A 17008-nucleotide genomic window follows, 5' to 3' on the forward strand; every position below is an offset into this window, starting at 1 on the left:
ATGAATTGGACGATTCTGAGACTTATTGATATTGTAGTCATAGGATACTATGCTTTTGTGGTTTTGAGAAGTGCAAAATTTTATATTTCTGAACATTTAGAGCAAGTTACCAATCTCTGCACCACTTTTAAATCTTATCAAGATCTATCTAAATATCTACACAGTTTCTTTCAAATAGTACTTCATTATTAGATAACTGCGTCATCTGCAAAAAGCCTGATTTTACTATCAATATCATCTGCTAGGTCATTAATTTACAACAGAAACAGCAAGTCATCAATCCAGTCACAAATTTCCAAATTTCACTTGATACTCCATATGATTGTACTTTTGACAATAAGTGTAGGTGTGGTACTGAGTCAAAAGCTGTTCAGAAATCAAGAAATATACTGTCTACCTGATTGCCTTGATCCCAAGCTTTCAGTATGTCGTGCAAGAAAAGTGCGAGTTGGGTTTCACATGATCCATGTTTTTGAAATATATGCTGGTGGGCACTGAGGAGGTCATTCTGTTCGAGATACCTCATTATGCTTCAGAATACGTTCTATGATTCAACAACAAATCAATGTCAAGGATATTGGACAGTAGTTTTGTGAGGCAAGAACTGGGCACAGTTTTTTGTTCGAGATATCTATGGTAAGATTGTAGTTAGAATATGGGCTAATTCTGCTGAAAATTCAGTATAGAATCTGGAGCTTGTTCAATTTTAATGGTTTTGGCTATTTCTCAACACCACAGACACTAATACTTTACTCATTCACCTTTTCAGTGGTATGAGGATTAAGTTGGAACAATTCTCCTGGGTTGTCCTTTGTAAAGAAACATTAGAAAACAGAGTTAAGCATTTCAGTTTTTGCTTTGCTACTCTAAATTTCAGTTCCTGTCTCATTCACTAAGAACTGGACACTAACTTTGGTGCCACCAACAGCCTTTTCAAATGACCATAATTTCTTTGGGTTCTGTGAAAAGTCATTTGACAATATTCAGCTGAAAGCTCTCGGCAGCCAAATGCATTTCATCTCTCTATCTATAGCCATACACTTTGTTTTACACTTATTATGCAGTAATCTGTGTTTCTTTACAGTGCCTGTCTGTCATGGAGGTTCCCTTCCATTATGAACTGTTCTACTGGGTACGTACATATCTACCCAGTGCATGGTCAACTATTCTTGTAAACTTGAGCCAGAGTTCCCCTACACATTCCTGCCCTGTGAGAAAGCTTCAAGTCCCTCATTGAGATATTTTTATCTAGTTTACTGGCCATAAATATCTTTCTGTTGTACTTTGTACTCTGATAATCATACCCGTGGTCTAGGGGTAGCGCCTTTGATTCATAATCAAAAACGTCTTCGGTCCCAGGTTCGATCCCCGCCACTGCCTAAATTTTGATAAATAATCAGCATTGGTGGCCGAAGACTTCCGGCATAAGAAGTCAGCCTCATTCTGCCAACGGCCTTGTCAAAGAGGGCGGAGGAGCGGATAGAGGTTCGGGGCACTCTCTTGTCCTAGGGGTGGGAAATTGCCCCTAAAGGCGGAAGAATCAGCAATGATCAACGACATGAGGATGCAGAAGGCAATGGAAACCACTGCATTAAAGACACGTAATGTGTATCCACAGGACATGTGGCCTGTAATTGAAGAAGTGTCATGATGATCTCTCCATTGGCAAAAGATTCCGGAATAGTCCCCCATTCGGATCTCCAGAAGGGGACTGCCAAGGGGGAGGTTACCATGAGAAAAAGATTGAATAATCAACGAAAGGATAATGCTCTACGAGTCGGGGCGTGGAATGTCAGAAGCTGGAATGCGGTAGGGAAACTAGAAAATCTGAAAAGGGAATTGCAAAGGCTCAATCTAGATATAGTAGGGGTCAGTGAAGTGAAGTGGAAGGAAGACAAGGATTTCTGGTCAGATGAGTATCGGGTAATATCAACAGCAGCAGAAAATGGTATAACAGGTGTAGAATTCGTTATGAATAGGAAGGTAGGGCAGAGGGTGTGTTACTGTGAACAGTTCAGTGACCGGGTTGTTCTAATCAGAATCGACAGCAGACCAACACCGACAACGATAGTTCCGGTATACATGCCGACATCGCAAGCTGAAGATGAACAGACAGAGAAAGTGTAAGAGGATATTGAAAGGGTAATGCAGTATGTAAAGGGGGACGAAAATCTAATAGTCATGGGCGACTGGAATGCAGTTGTAGGGGAAGGAGTAGAAGAAAAGGTTACAGGAGAATATGGGCTTGGGACAAGGAATGAAAGAGGAGAAAGACTAATTGAGTTCTGTAACAAGTTTCAGCTAGTAATAGCGAATATCCTGTTCAAGAATCACAAGAGGAGGAGGTACACTTGGAAAAGGCCGGGAGATACGGGAAGATTTCAATTAGATTACATCATGGTCAGACAGAGATTCCGAAATCAGATACTGGATTGTAAGGCGTACCCAGGAGCAGACATAGACTCAGATCACAATATAGTAGTGATGAAGAGTACGCTGAAGTTCAAGACATTAGTCAGGAAGAATCAATACGCAAAGAAGTGGGATACGGAAGTACTACGGAATGACGAGATATGTCTGAAGTTCTCTAACGCTATAGATTCAGCAATAAGGAATAGCGCAGTAGGCAGTACAGTTGAAGAGGACTGGACACCTCTAAAAAGGGCCATCACAGAAGTTGGGATGGAAAACATAGGTACAAAGAAGGTAGCTGCGAAGAAACCATGGGTAACAGAAGAAATACTTCAGTTGATTGATGAAAGGAGGAAGTACAAACATGTTCCGGGAAAATCAGGAATACAGAAATACAGGTCGCTGAGGAATGAAATAAATAGGAAGTGCAGGGAAGCTAAGACGAAATGGCTGCAGGAAAAATGTAAAGACATCGAAAAAGATATGATTGTCGGAAGGACAGACCCAGCATACAGGAAAGTCAAAACAACCTTTGGTGACATTAAAAGCAACGGTGGTAACATTAAGAGTGCAACGGGAATTCCACTGTTAAATGCAGAGGAGAGAGCAGATAGGTGGAAAGAATACATTGAAAGCCTCTATGAGGGTGAAGATTTGTCTGATGTGATAGAAGAAGAAACAGGAGTCGATTTAGAAGAGATAGGGTACCCAGTATTAGAATCGGAATTTAAAAGAGCTTTGGAGGACTTACGGTCAAATAAGACAGAAGGGATAGATAACATTCCATCAGAATTTCTAAAATCATTGGGGGAAGTGGCAACAAAACGACTATTCACGTTGGTGTGTAGAATATATGAGTCTGGTGATATACCATCTGACTTTCGGAAAAGCATCATCCACACAATTCCGAAGACGGCAAGAGCTGACAAGTGCGAGAATTATCGCACAATCAGCTTAACAGCTCATGCATAGAAGCTGCTTACAAGAATAATATACAGAAGAATGGAAAAGAAAATTGAGAATGCGCTAGGTGATGATCAGTTTGGCTTTAGGAACAGTAAAGGGACGAGAGAGGCAATTCTGACGTTACGGCTAATAATGGAAGCAAGGCTAAAGAAAAATCAAGACACTTTCACAGCATTTGTCGACCTGGAAAAAGCGTTCGACAATATAAAATGGTGCAAGCTGTTCGAGATTCTGAAAAAAGTAGGGGTAAGCTATAGGGAGAGACGGGTCATACACAATATGTACAACAACCAAGAGGGAATAATAAGAGTGGACGATCAAGAACGAAGTGCTCGTATTAAGAAGGGTGTACGACAAGGCTGTAGCCTTTCGCCCCTACTCTTCAATCTGTACATCGAGGAAGCAATGATGGGAAATAAAAGAACGGTTCAGGAGTGGAATTAAAATACAAGGTGAAAGGATATCAATGATACGATTCGCTGATGACATTGCTATCCTGAGTGAAAGTGAAGAAGAATTAAATGATCTGCTGAACGGAATGAACAGTCTAATGAGTACACAGTATGGTTTGAGAGTAAACAGGAGAAAGACGAAGGTAATGAGAAGTAGTAGAAATGAGAACAGCGAGAAACTTAACATCAGGATTGATGGTCACGAAGTCAATGAAGTTAAGGAATTCTGCTACCTAGGCAGTAAAATAACCAATGACGGACGGAGCAAGGAGGACATCAAGAGCAGACTCGCTATGGCAAAAAAGGCATTTCTGGCCAATAGAAGTCTACTAATATCAAATACCGGTCTTACTTTGAGGAAGAAATTTCTGAGGATGTACGTCTGGAGTACAGCATTGTATGGTAGTGAAACATGGACTGTGGGAAAACCGGAACAGAAGAGAATCGAAGCACTTGAGATGTGGTGCTATAGACGAATGTTGAAAATTGGGTGGACTGATAAGGTAAGGAATGAGGAGGTTCTACGCAGAATCGAAGAGGAAAGGAATATGTGGAAAACACTGATAAGGAGAAGGGACAGGATGATAGGACATCTGCTAAGACATGAGGGAATGACTTCCATGGTACTAGAGGGAGCTGTAGAGGGCAAAAACTGTAGAGGAAGACAGAGATTGGAATACGTCAAGCAAATAATTGAGGACGTAAGTTGTGGTGTCACCGCCAGACACCACACTTGCTAGGTGGTAGCTTAAATCGGCCGCGGTCCATTAGTACATGTCGGACCCGCGTGTTGCCACTGTCAGGATCGCAGATCGAGCGCCACCACAAGGCAGGTCTCGAGAGACGTACTAGCACTCGCCCCAGTTGTACGACGACGTTGCTAGCGACTACACTGACGAAGCCTTTCTCTCATTTGCCGAGAGACAGTTAGAATAGCCTTCAGCTAAGTTAAGGGCTACGACCTAGCAAGGCGCCATTTGTACCATTGCATGTATCTCAAGATAGTCTCACTTGTATCATCAAGAATGCTGTATACCAAAGGACGATATAAAAGTTAAGTGTTCTAGTAGCTACGTTCTTTTCTTTATCACATTCATTACGAATCCTGTTCCAGACTTCGCGCCAGTCGGCGTGTGTGTACGTGTGCCCTTTCGGCTACCCGTCACTGTGGACTGGCTGCCTTGTCAGTCCACTACATAAGTTGCAAGTGCTACTCTGAGATGAAGAGGTTAGCACAGGAAAGGAATTTGTGGCGGGCTGCATCAAACCAGTCAGTAGACTGATGACAAAAAAAAAAAAAAAAAAAAAATCGTTAGTGCCACAACCGCATCATGGTTACAGCTACAAGTTTGAATGTGGACATCTTCAAAGAGGTCAGGTCAATTTGTTGTGATTAAATCCAAAATATTTCCATCATGAGTGGCTTTCCTAACTATCTGTGCTAGGTAGTTTTCAGAGAAGGCATTTAGTAAAGATTCATAGGATGTATTGTCATGTCTACCACTACCAAAACTGTAATTTTCGCAATTAACTTTTGGATGATTAAAATCTCCATCGATGATTACAGTATGACTGGGGAAGTCCTGTACAAGTGAACTGAGGTTTTATCTGACTTTTTGGTTACATCCAGGGACGAGTCTAGTGGGCCATACAAGGATCCAATTATCATTTTATGCCCACCCCTGATACCGATTCTTGTCAAAACAATCTCACATACAGCTTCAATTCCTACCTTGGTGAATTTGAGTTTCTTCTGCAACAAATACACTGCCTTCATTTCCCATTTGCCTATCCTTTCAATACGCACTTACATTTCCCTCCAAATCTCATTGCTACCAATTTCAGGTTTCGATCAGTTTTCTGTATCTAGTATTATGTGAGATTCACTGCTTTTCAGTAACACTTCAAACTCTGGCATTTTGTTGAGAATACTGCGGCAGTTTACCATTAGGATTTTAATACTCTCAGCTGTGGGATGCATTTCTTTCGATCTTACACTGACACTTCAGGATTTCCTACAGTGTATTATGCAGACAGTATATTGTGACAGCCAGCCAGAACCATAAAACTATGAGAACTTAACACTGCCCAAATGGAAAGAAGCAGTAAGGAAAAACAAGCCCCACCTCCTCCTTGCAGGGCTGCCATCCTACATTCGTGTTTTGTGCTTCCATGAAAGCAGAACTGATGTAATGGCCATAGGGATCACGGATTCCTTCTGTTGTCACGAGAGTTACATTTGAATTCCTTTATGCACCAGGATTAGTCTCTTACTCATTTCAAAATAAGAAAAACAAGCAATCCATAAAACAAACCAAACTGGAGTACACAAAGCATTTGGCAAAGGCTACAGTGCAATTTTTGCTGCAGCTGGTAATGGTAGTTAAGGCTCTAACTCTACCGGTATCTTACACAACTACACTTCAAAGCAATCCCCATCTAAAACTGCCATGATATAGTGTCTGTATAATAACAAATATCAACCGTTTGGTTTGATTTTGTTTCTTACTATCATACGGTATATCGTATAGTTATGAGACTGAGGCATTTAATGAGTCATTCATGGTGTTTCGTTATATTACTATACACTACACTAGTTTGTGTTTATGTGTCAGGACAAAGAAAATTTACCATATATATCAATAACAACAATTTTACTTATTTATACCCATTGTACAAGAATTATTCTACTTTCCAACAACATTTGATTTTTTAAATAGTATTTTATACTTCATTCTACAATTTTAGTGTAGGTCTTTGATGTCATAAAATACAGAGCAGTTCCAAATAGTATGAAGCAGTAGTGTAACAGCTTACATGCATCCTGTGTGATACACCTTTTCAAAGAATATTTCCAAAAATTTTGAGGTTCCTGACACACACACACACACACACACACACACACACACACACACACACAACGAACTGTCAATAAATCAAGGCTTCTGAACAGAAATTTACATGTTTGCCTATTCTTTGCTCCTTCCACAATAATAATTTTTTCCCTCTCTCTGAAAAAAGAATGTTATCAGTAGATTTGTTTTCTCAGAGATAATTCTATTTGACAACTGATATTTAATACACATTGTATCAAGTCTTTTTAATACCATTCTAATGTAAACAAGAATGTTTAACTTTGTTGTCACAACATCCACATGATCTGCCTGTGCCAAATTTTGTTCATACGAGCACCATGAAATGTAGTTTAACCCTGAAGAATGCAATAGACGTGGATATGTCTTGGGCTGTCACTCAATAGGCCGTGCACAATTGCGGAGTAATTGATGGCTGTATGCTGTAAGAGATTATTTATGCAGAGCTGCAAAAAATTTTTTTTTTTTTTTTTTTTTTTTTGCGCACAACGTCAACGGTCATTAGCGCCCAGACTACTTTAGGAATGCACCGCGAGTCACAAGCTTAAAACAGCAACGAAATGGAAAACACGATGAAAGACATACTGACAGGCATAGGATTAAAAAAGAAAACAGCATAATCAAGTGTCCTTTGAGAGGGTTGTCAAATTGATAAAATGAAGAACGCGAGCAGCTGCTCGTGGGTCATCCGCTAAAATGGCTTCTACAGTACATGGCAGGCCAAGATCGAGACGCAGGGTGCTAAAATCCGGACACGACGTTAAAATGTGGCGGACCGTCAGCAACTGCCCACATGGGCAGAACGGCGCCGGCACAGCCGTCAGCAGATAGCGATGGCTGAACCGGCAGTGGCCAATTCGCAACCGGGCCAAAACTACCTCCTCCCGTCGAGAAGGGCGTGAGGAGGACGTCCAAGCCACGGGAAGAGCTTTCAAGGCCCGAAGCTTGTTGTCTGGAAGTGCAGCCCAATCGGCATGCCACAGCGATACAATGCGCCGACAAATTACCCTGCTACAATCTGACGAAGGGACACAACAAGAAGCTGTCCGAGGCTGGAGGACCGCAGCCTTGTCCGCGGCATCTGCAGCTTCGTTCCCAGGGATACCGACATGGCCAGGAACCCACATAAAGCTAACCGGAGAACCGACGTCCACCAGCTGCTGAAGAGAGCGTTGGATCCGGTGCACGAAAGGGTGAACCGGGTACGGATCACCGAGGCTCTGGATAGCGCTCAGGGAATCGGAGCAGATGACGTATGCAGAATGTCGGTGGCGGCAGATGTAAAGGACAGCCTGGTAGAGGGCAAAGAGCTCAGCTGTGAAGACCGAACAATGGCCATGGAGCCGATATTGGAAACTTTGTGCCCCGACAATAAAAGAACACCCGACCCCGTCATTGGTCTTAGAGCCATCTGTATAAATGAAGGTCATATCAATGAACTTCGAACAAAGTTCGACAAAACAGGAGTGGTAGACTGAACCGGGGGTTACCTCCTTCGGGAGCGAGCAGAGGTCAAGGTGGACGCGAACCTGAGCCTGGAGCCAAGGTGGCGTGTGGCTCTCGCCCACTCGAAAGGTGGCAGGGAGTGAAAAATTAAGGTGTTGAAGGAGGCGACGAAAGCGAACTCCAGGGGGTAGCAGGGCGGAGACATACAACCCGTATTGACTGTCGAGAGAGTCATCAAAAAAGGAACGATAAGACGGGAGGTCGGGCATTGCCAGTAGCCGACAGGCATACCGACAAAGCAGTATATCGCGCCGGTAGGTGAGTGGCAACTCACCAGCGTCAGCATGAAGACTCTCGACGGGACTAGGGACTAGTATAAAACGCTCCGATCGCAAGTCGTAAACCCCGATGTTGTATGGAGTTGAGGCGGCGTAAGATGGATGGCCGTGCAGAGGAGTATACGAAGCTCCCATAATCCAGCTTGGAGCGGACGATCGACCGATATAGGCAAAGTAGGATGGTTCGATCCGCTCCCCACGACATACCACTGAGAACACGGAGGACATTGAGAGAACGGGTACAACGGGCAGCCAAGTAAGACACATGTGGAGACCAACTAAGTTTCCTGTCAAATGTAAGACCTAAAAATTTTGTTGTCTCCACGAATGGGAGAGCAACGGGACCGAGTCTTAAGGACGGTGGGAGAAACTCTTTGTAGCGCCAGAAGTTAATACAGACCGTCTTCTCGGCAGAAAAATGGAAGCCATTGGCGACACTCCAGGAGTAAAGACGGTCAAGAGAACGCTGAAGACAGCGCTCCAGGAAACACGTACGCTGCGCGCTGCAATAGATGGTAAAATCGTCCACGAAAAGGGAGCCTGATACATCAGCTGGGAGGCAATCCATTATTGGATTGATCGCTATGGCGAAGAGAGCGACGCTCAAAACTGAGCCCTGTGGCACCCCATTCTCCTGGCGAAAGCTGTCTGACAGGACAGAACCCACACGTACCCTGAACTGTCGATCCATTAAAAAGGAACGAATAAAAAGAGGGAGGCGACCGCGAAGGCCCCATGTATGCATGGTGCGGAGAATGCCCGCCCTCCAACAGGTGTCGTAAGCCTTCTCCAAATCAAAGAACACAGCCGCGGTCGGGTGCTTCCGCAAGAAGTTATTCATAATGAATGTCGACAAGGTAACCAGATGGTCAACAGCAGACCGGCGCCTACGAAATCCACATTGTACATTGGTAAGGAGGCGTCGAGACTCAAGCAGCCAAACCAATCGAGAGTTAACCATTCGCTCCATCACTTTACAGACACAGCTGGTAAGCGAGATGGGTCGATAACTGGAAGGCAAGTGCTTGTCCTTCCCCGGCTTAGGAATCGGGACAACAATAGACTCGCGCCAGCATGCGGGAACATGTCCCTCAATCCAGATGCGATTGTAAGTACGAAGAAGAAAACCTTTACCCGCAGGAGAAAGGTTCTTCAGCATCTGAATATGAACAGAATCAGGCCCTGGAGCGGAGGACCGTGATCGGCCAAGTGCGTTTTCGAGTTCCCGCATGGTGAATGGGGCATTATAACTTTCACGATTCGAGGAGCGGAAGTTAGGTGGCCTAGCCTCCTCTGCCTGTTTGTGGGGGAGGAAAGCAGGGTGGTAATGAGCGGAGCTCGAAACCTCTGCGAAAAAGCGGCCGAAGGCATTGGAGACAGCCTCAGGGGCCACAAGGACGTCATTCGCGACCGTCAAGCCAGAAACTGGTGAGTGGACCTTAGTGCCAGATAGCCGGCGCAGGCTACCCCAGACAACAGAAGAAGGAGTAAAACTGTTGAAGGTGCTTGTGAAAGCAGCCCAGCTGGCTTTCTTGCTTTCTTTAATAATTCGACGACACTGTGCACGTAATCGTTTATAATTGATACAATTCGCCACTGTAGGGTGGCGTTTAAAGGTGCGTAAAGCACGTCGACGAGCACGTAAAGCGTCTCTACATGCTGCGGTCCACCAGGGGACCGGTACGCGACGTGGAGAAGAAGTAGGGTGAGGGATGGAATATTCAGCAGCAGTGAGAATGACTTCCGTGAGGTGTGCGACCTGACTATCGCAGCTTGGGAATGTTTGATCCTGAAAGGTCGCCCTGGAAGAGAAGAGCCCCCAGTCTGCTTTGGAGATGGTCCAACTAGATGAGCACGGAGAGGGGGTATGCTGCAGGAGATGGATAACACACGGGAAGTGGTCGCTCGAATACGTATCAGAAAGTGCATACCACTCAAACCGGCGTGCAAGTTGGGGAGTACATATAGAGAGATCTAAATGGGAATAGGTGTGAGATGTGTCTGAAAGAAAAGTAGGGGCGCCAGTATTGAGGCAGACAAGATTGAGCTGGTTGAAAAGGTCTACTAACAGGGAGCCCCTCGGGCAGGATGCTGGAGAGCCCCAAAGGGGATGGTGGGCATTGAAGTCTCCAGTTAACAAAAATGGTGCAGGTAGCTGAGCAATAAGTTGCATCATGTCTGCCCTGGTAACGGCAGACGACGATGGAGTGTAAACGGTACAAATGGAAAATGTAAAAGTGGGGAGAGTAATGCGGATGGCAACTGCCTGCAGGCCGATGTGCAACGTGATGGGATCGTAGTAAATATCATCCCGGACCAGCAACATAACCCCTCCATGAGCTGGGATACCTACCACAGGGGGTAGGTCAAAACGCACAGAGGTGTAGTGTGCCAAGGTAATTTGATCGCATGGGCGTAGCTTCGTTTCCTGGAGGGCTACGACGAGCGGACGGTGCAAGCGGAGCAGCAACTTCAAGTTCTCTCGGTTGGAGCGAATGCTGCGAATATTCCAGTGAATAAGTGCCATCGTAAGAGGGGGGGGGGGGGGGGGGGGGGGGGGGGGGGGGGGAAGGGAAGATGAAAGAAGGGGTCACCTCGAAGGCCGCTGAGGGCCTGGCTTCGAGCGAGCACTGCCGCCGCTATCAGTACGCGGACAGTCAGCGTCCATTGGGTCTATAGGTTCATCGGCCATCTTGGAAAGATGGCCGGGAGGGGGAGCTTCCTCCGCCGGTGAACGACCAGATGTTCGGCTACCAGCGGTGCGGCCAGGCGAAACAGATGACGGCCTGGGGCGGCAACCGCTGGGTGGCGCAGGAGAAGAAATGCGCCGTGGCGGAGAAGGAGAACTGTGCTTCCTATTAGCCTTCTTGGAAGGTCGAAGGCTGGGAGGTCGAGGTACGTAGGAAGTTTGCACGGGACGGTTCCTTCTTGAAGGCCCGTGCATCTGACTTCTGGGTCTTCGTCTTAGCAGAAGCTGACGAAGGGGCTGGTGTCTGTGGGGTGATGGGAGGAAGAGGAGACGTCGACCGCGCGATCTTAGCACTGGCCGAACGGACGACCGTGGTGCTGAAGGTCAGATCGCATGTCTGGGTTGCCACCTCCCTGGTAGTCCGAGGAGAGGCGAGGACAGTACTGTATTTCCCCACTGGGAGCAGCGTGGGCTTCCTACTAGCCAATAGCTTGCGAGCAGCCGAGGTGGACACTTTCTCTTTGACCCGAATTTCTTGGATACAGCGTTCTTCCTTATAGACAGGTCAGTCGCGGGAGGATGCGGCATGGTCACCCTGACAGTTCACACAACGAGGAGACGGAGGTGGACAGTCACCCTCATGGGCATCCCTGCCACAAGTGACACATTTAGTCGCATTGGAACAAGACTGGCGAGTGTGATTGAAACGCTGACACTGGTAGCAGCGCGTAGGTGTCGGGACATAGGGGCGAACAGAAATAACCTCGTAGCCCGCTTTGATGCGCGATGGCAGCTGAACACTATCGAAGGTCAAGAAAAGTGTCCGGGTCGGTACAAGGTCATTGTTGACCTTTTTCATGACCCTATGGACAGCCGTCACACCCTGCTCAGCGAGGAAAGATTGAATCTCCTCGTCAGTCAAGCCGTCGAGGGATCTAGTATAGACCACACCACGAGACGAATTCAAAGTTCGGTGAGCCTCCACCCGGACAGGGAATGTGTACAGGAGTGTGGCCCGAAGCAGTTTTTGTACCTGAAATGCGCTCTCAGTTTCGAGTAATAAGGTACCATTACGCAACCTGGTACAAGATTTGACAGATCCGGCTATGGCATCGACGCCCTTCTGGATAACGAAAGGGTTGACAGAGGAAAAATCCTTTCCGTCCTCAGATCGAGAAACGACGAGGAACTGTGGGGCAGGCGGTAGTACTTTTGTCACTGGTAGCTGGTCATGTTTCCGTTTTTGGGCAGAAGTCGAGAGAGATGGAGTGGAATCCATTGCGGAGGAATCCCCCATGATTGCCAGCGTCTCCGATGGTGCGCTCCTCCCTTGTGGGGACCCTCTCAGAGGGCACTCCCGCCTTAGGTGAATGTTTACACCTCAGGTCACACCTCCCGAGAACCAGACAGAGGGACCAATCGGCATGGTCAGAAGGTATCAGCTCAGGCAATCACCCCTCCCCGGGCCTGGCCTTTACCAGGGGGTACGAGCGTGCCTTACGTGTCTACCCAGGGCGGGGAATTACGCGTTACCCCGTCACCGGCTACGCGTGCGAACGCGTGGGTCGGCCTTCAGGTGCACACAGGGAGGAAGGAAGAAGAGGAAAAAGGAGAGAGAGAGAGAGAGAGAGAGAGAGAGAGAGAGAGAGAGAGGACAGACTGTCTCAAACGCCGAGGCGGAGACCAGAGAAGGCAAGGAGAAGAAGGCAATGAGAAGGCAAGGAGAAGAAGGCAATGAGAAGGCAAGGAGAAGAAGGCAATGAAAAGGCAAGGAGAAGAAGACAAGGGAAAGAGTAAGGAAGACAGTGAGGTGGAGAAGAGCAAAGAAAGGAACCAACCAAAGGAAGGAAGAAACGAGAAGTGAAAAAGCAAAATGACCACAAATAGAGGTCGTGGAACCGTCCGTCTCCGGACGCAGGCGCTAACTACCCCCGTGAGGGGGAGGGACTCCTTTTAGTCGCCTCTTACGACAGGCAGGAATACCTCGGGCCTATTCTAATCCCCGGACCCGCAGGGGGGAGAGCTGCAATTTGAATTTAGCTAGAAGAAGTGTATCAACAATCATTTGTGAGTGTAAAGCTCTCTTATGTTTCTGTGAGGCACATAAATTTTAAGATTCTATTGATCGAGAATGCTCACTGCAAACTATTTATCAGCAATGCAACATGATGTATATCTCTATTGAGCATCAAAATAATTATCTTATAATTTAACATTAACTGCAATAGGAAAAGTCTGAGAATCTTTATACAGTGTACTTGAAATCTATACTTGATAATGTGTATCTACAACAATAAGAGACTGGCTATTAATACATGTGACAGACCTCAAACACTTTTCTAAAAGGAAGTATCTTTTTATAATTTATTTCACATTTAGGATCATGAGCTATCAATGTAGTGAAGATAAATGCATTATTGCCAAAACTGTAAAAGAAATGTTTCACTATATTGAAAAATATGTAAAAATTGCAGGCTTCTGGACAAGAATTACTTTTATTCCAGATGAATTGTGGCAAGATATAACAGTCCAAATAAAACACACACAGCCTTGAAATATTGCAGAGGGGAAACTGCAATTACTTTCTAGTGCAATTAACTGATATTGTGTTATTGTAGCCTTATACTTACCCAAATTATGTGACAGTGCTTTCTAAGAAAAAAATGATACAAATTTTAAAAAGTTAATAAAATCACAGATATTACAAAAGTGCTTATACAACTGCATCTCAGTCCAAAGCTGAGGGTGTCACTTTTTAGCATAATCACAGTCTGTTGTCTTTGTGAACACCTAACAATTACGAATGTGAAGACAATTGGAGACCAGAAGCATAGAAAATGGAGTGTTGGTGCAAGCATTGACACATTGTAAGAAGTATTAGGAGACACACAGACCTGAAATGTAGACAGACGAATAAGGCAACGCTCACTAGACTAAGACCCTCTACACCTGAATTGTACAGATTATTTTATTCTTACTGTAAATGATTTATTCCAAAAGCTAGGAAGTTTTATTTCTCTTTTTCGTGCGGCTGTTGACGACTCAAAACATCTGCTACCTGGTGAGCAGTCTGCTCGCCACCTAATTACGATTCCTTGTGTGTGTGTGTGTGTGTGTGTGTGTGTGTGTGTGTGTACTTAAATGTCCAGAGGTTTTTGGACAGCAGGAGAGGAGTCTCTAGACAACTGAGGACAGGTGCCTGCTGCTTCATGCACAGAATGTCACACAGTTGATTGAATCACTGCTACTCATGTCTGGAAGGCTCTCCAATGCAGGTCATGGAGCAATAATGTGAAGAATTCTAGAGTGATGAATATGTCATTGTCCTGCCATTACATAAGGAAGCTATCATACCAGAAGGTCATCAGCATTGAGAATTTCTACATAATAAAAGACATCTGTTTCAACTGGTGTGGAGTATGCTGTACAACACAATATGCAATGGCTTTCATAGTCCAAATGCACATGTAGGTACAGAGCACCTCCAGCCTATTTCTCTTGTTGCTTAACAAGATCTCAAGACCTGGACACTGCCCATACAAATCACAAGAATCCATAGGAAAAACTTCTTTTAAGTTACTTCTTGCTGATTACTAACCGCTTACACCGACACTGTTGAAGGTCGCAGAGAATATGCTGTTAGAAGAATGGACAGCTGCAACAGCATTTGTGGCGAATGCTGCTGCTGTGGACGCCACAGGGGCAGGCGCTGGCAGTGGGCGGGCTGCTGTGGTAGAGCTGGTCGTAGTCGTCGTAGATTGCTATAAAAGTGATAACAGTTGAGGTTAGTATTCTGTTGTATGACTCATTATTTCACTGATCATTTCCAGTGCAATACCACCTAACATTTAGCACAAAAATATTAATTTACCACTAAGATAGTGCTGTATCATTTTAAAAACGCACATTTACATTATTTTTATTCAAAAAATCAAAATTCTCTCCCCCCCCCCTCCACCCCCTCCTTTACGAAGAATATACCTGAATCTTAACAGTAACATAATGTGTTGTGTGGGACTTCCCACACAATAGTAAGGAGAGGTGGGCTACAGAACGATGCAGTAACCGTCATCGTAGAAAAGTTGTACAATAACAAAAATGCTTAGCAAACAAGCCAACAAAGGAAACAGAAGATTTACTTTTTTGTATTTTTTTAGGTGTACAAAGAGCCTTTACAAATAATGCAAGAGGAGAGTCCAGATCAGTGCCCTGACAAACATTAAAAGAAACGAATGTGGACAAATTTAGTACCGTATTTACTCGAATCTAAGCCGCACTTTTTTTCCTGTTTTTGTAATCCAAAAAACCGCCTGCGGCTTAGAATCGAGTGCAACGCAAGCGGAAGTTCTGAAAAATGTTGGTAGGTGCTGCAACTAAATTCTGCCGTCGAATATATGTACCTCCACACAGGCATGGTTTGTAGGCACAAAGATAAATACTGGCGCCAAAACCTCTGCGTCAGTAAATAAATTAAAAAAAAAAAAGGTGGAAGACGAGCTTTTTTTCTCCACCCCGAGTTTCGAACACTGCATTTTCATACTTTATCCAATGAAGTAAATACAAATTCATCTTCGAATGTAGCAGAATTTCAATGTACTACGAAAATCCGACTGGCAAGACTGTTTGGGATGTTTGTCAATATGGCCAACTCTACGTTCTGAATTTTTTCCTACCTGTGAGAAGAGATGGTTGCTAATAGGAACCTGATGAAATGTGAATCACATGCAGTATTCTCTTCACCATAAGGATAATACGAATATAAACATTTTGCCATGTATTCTTTCGTATTTGCTGCTATCTCATTTAAATCCTGTCTGCCTAATAAACTACGAAACTAGAGTGAGACAACAGCAAACGCGGAAGAATATACGCATCGGGTCATGTTTATATTCGTATTATTCTTATGCCTAATAGGGATACAGTCAGAAATGAAGCACGGCAACTGACTAGATTTTTAAATTTAAGATGACTCTAATTTCTGTGCAGAATTTGATGTACTAAAGAAGCGGCCGCAAAAATTTTCAAACAGAGAAAAATTTTCGCCTAACTCTCGTTCAGAACATGTTCTATCATACGCAGTCTATTATTTGGTTCTTGTTGGTCATTATCAAAGAAAGCAGCAGTGTAAGTAACAACAAATAGCAGTCTCTTGCCATTGTTTCGCTAATGAGACGATTCCTCTCTTTTTTTTTATTGTTAGCGGCAGTAGCGCGCACAAAAGCAAGCCATGCCGCGAGCGGCGACAGACCATAAACACGCACTATCAGAATGCGACAAACAATGCATGACACAGTACATTAATGCATTTTCAGCTTAGTGACGTAAACACCTATAACAAAGAAAACGGCACTTATGAGAACAAAGCAAAATAAGCAATCGATTCAAACCAGACGAAGCACATGAAAAAGGAAGGGTACCCATATAAATACGGATGGAGCGCCTGACGCATAGCAATGGCTACCTGGTAAAGCTTAACTGCTAAGCTTAAGACTCGAACCAATCTACTGTAGCTGTATCGTCATTCAGTCGACCTAAATTTTGTCTCATATTACAATGGATCAACTTTGTTTCGATTTGGAGGTGCGGCCTAGAACTTTTCTCTCCCCTTGAATTTCGAGTCTCAAATTTCAGGTGCGGCTTAGATTCGGGAATTTTTTTTTTTTTTTCCTTTATTTCGAGTCTCATTTTTCAGGTGCGGCTTACATTCGAGTACGGCTTAGATTCGAGTAAATACGGTAAAATGGAAGCATATACGCAAAGAAAGTGGGTAAAGATGAAAAATGCTGCATAAGAAAATAAAATGTAAGGAAAACGAGAAAGGAGCACTAAAGA

General features: G+C 44.5%; 1 protein-coding gene across 1 annotated transcript in view; it reads right to left on the bottom strand.

Moving 5' to 3' along the window:
- The window catches only part of LOC126194758 (protein numb), a 252370-nt gene that overhangs the window by 24424 nt on the left and 210938 nt on the right, over positions 1-17008 (bottom strand). Inside the window, exon 10 of the mRNA XM_049933040.1 lies at positions 14775-14937. Coding sequence (XP_049788997.1) covers positions 14775-14937 — 163 coding nt within the window. The remainder of the gene's footprint in view (positions 1-14774; positions 14938-17008) is intronic.

Source organism: Schistocerca nitens, chromosome 7 (genome assembly GCF_023898315.1).
Source record: "Schistocerca nitens isolate TAMUIC-IGC-003100 chromosome 7, iqSchNite1.1, whole genome shotgun sequence".
NCBI lineage: Eukaryota > Metazoa > Arthropoda > Insecta > Orthoptera > Acrididae > Schistocerca > Schistocerca nitens.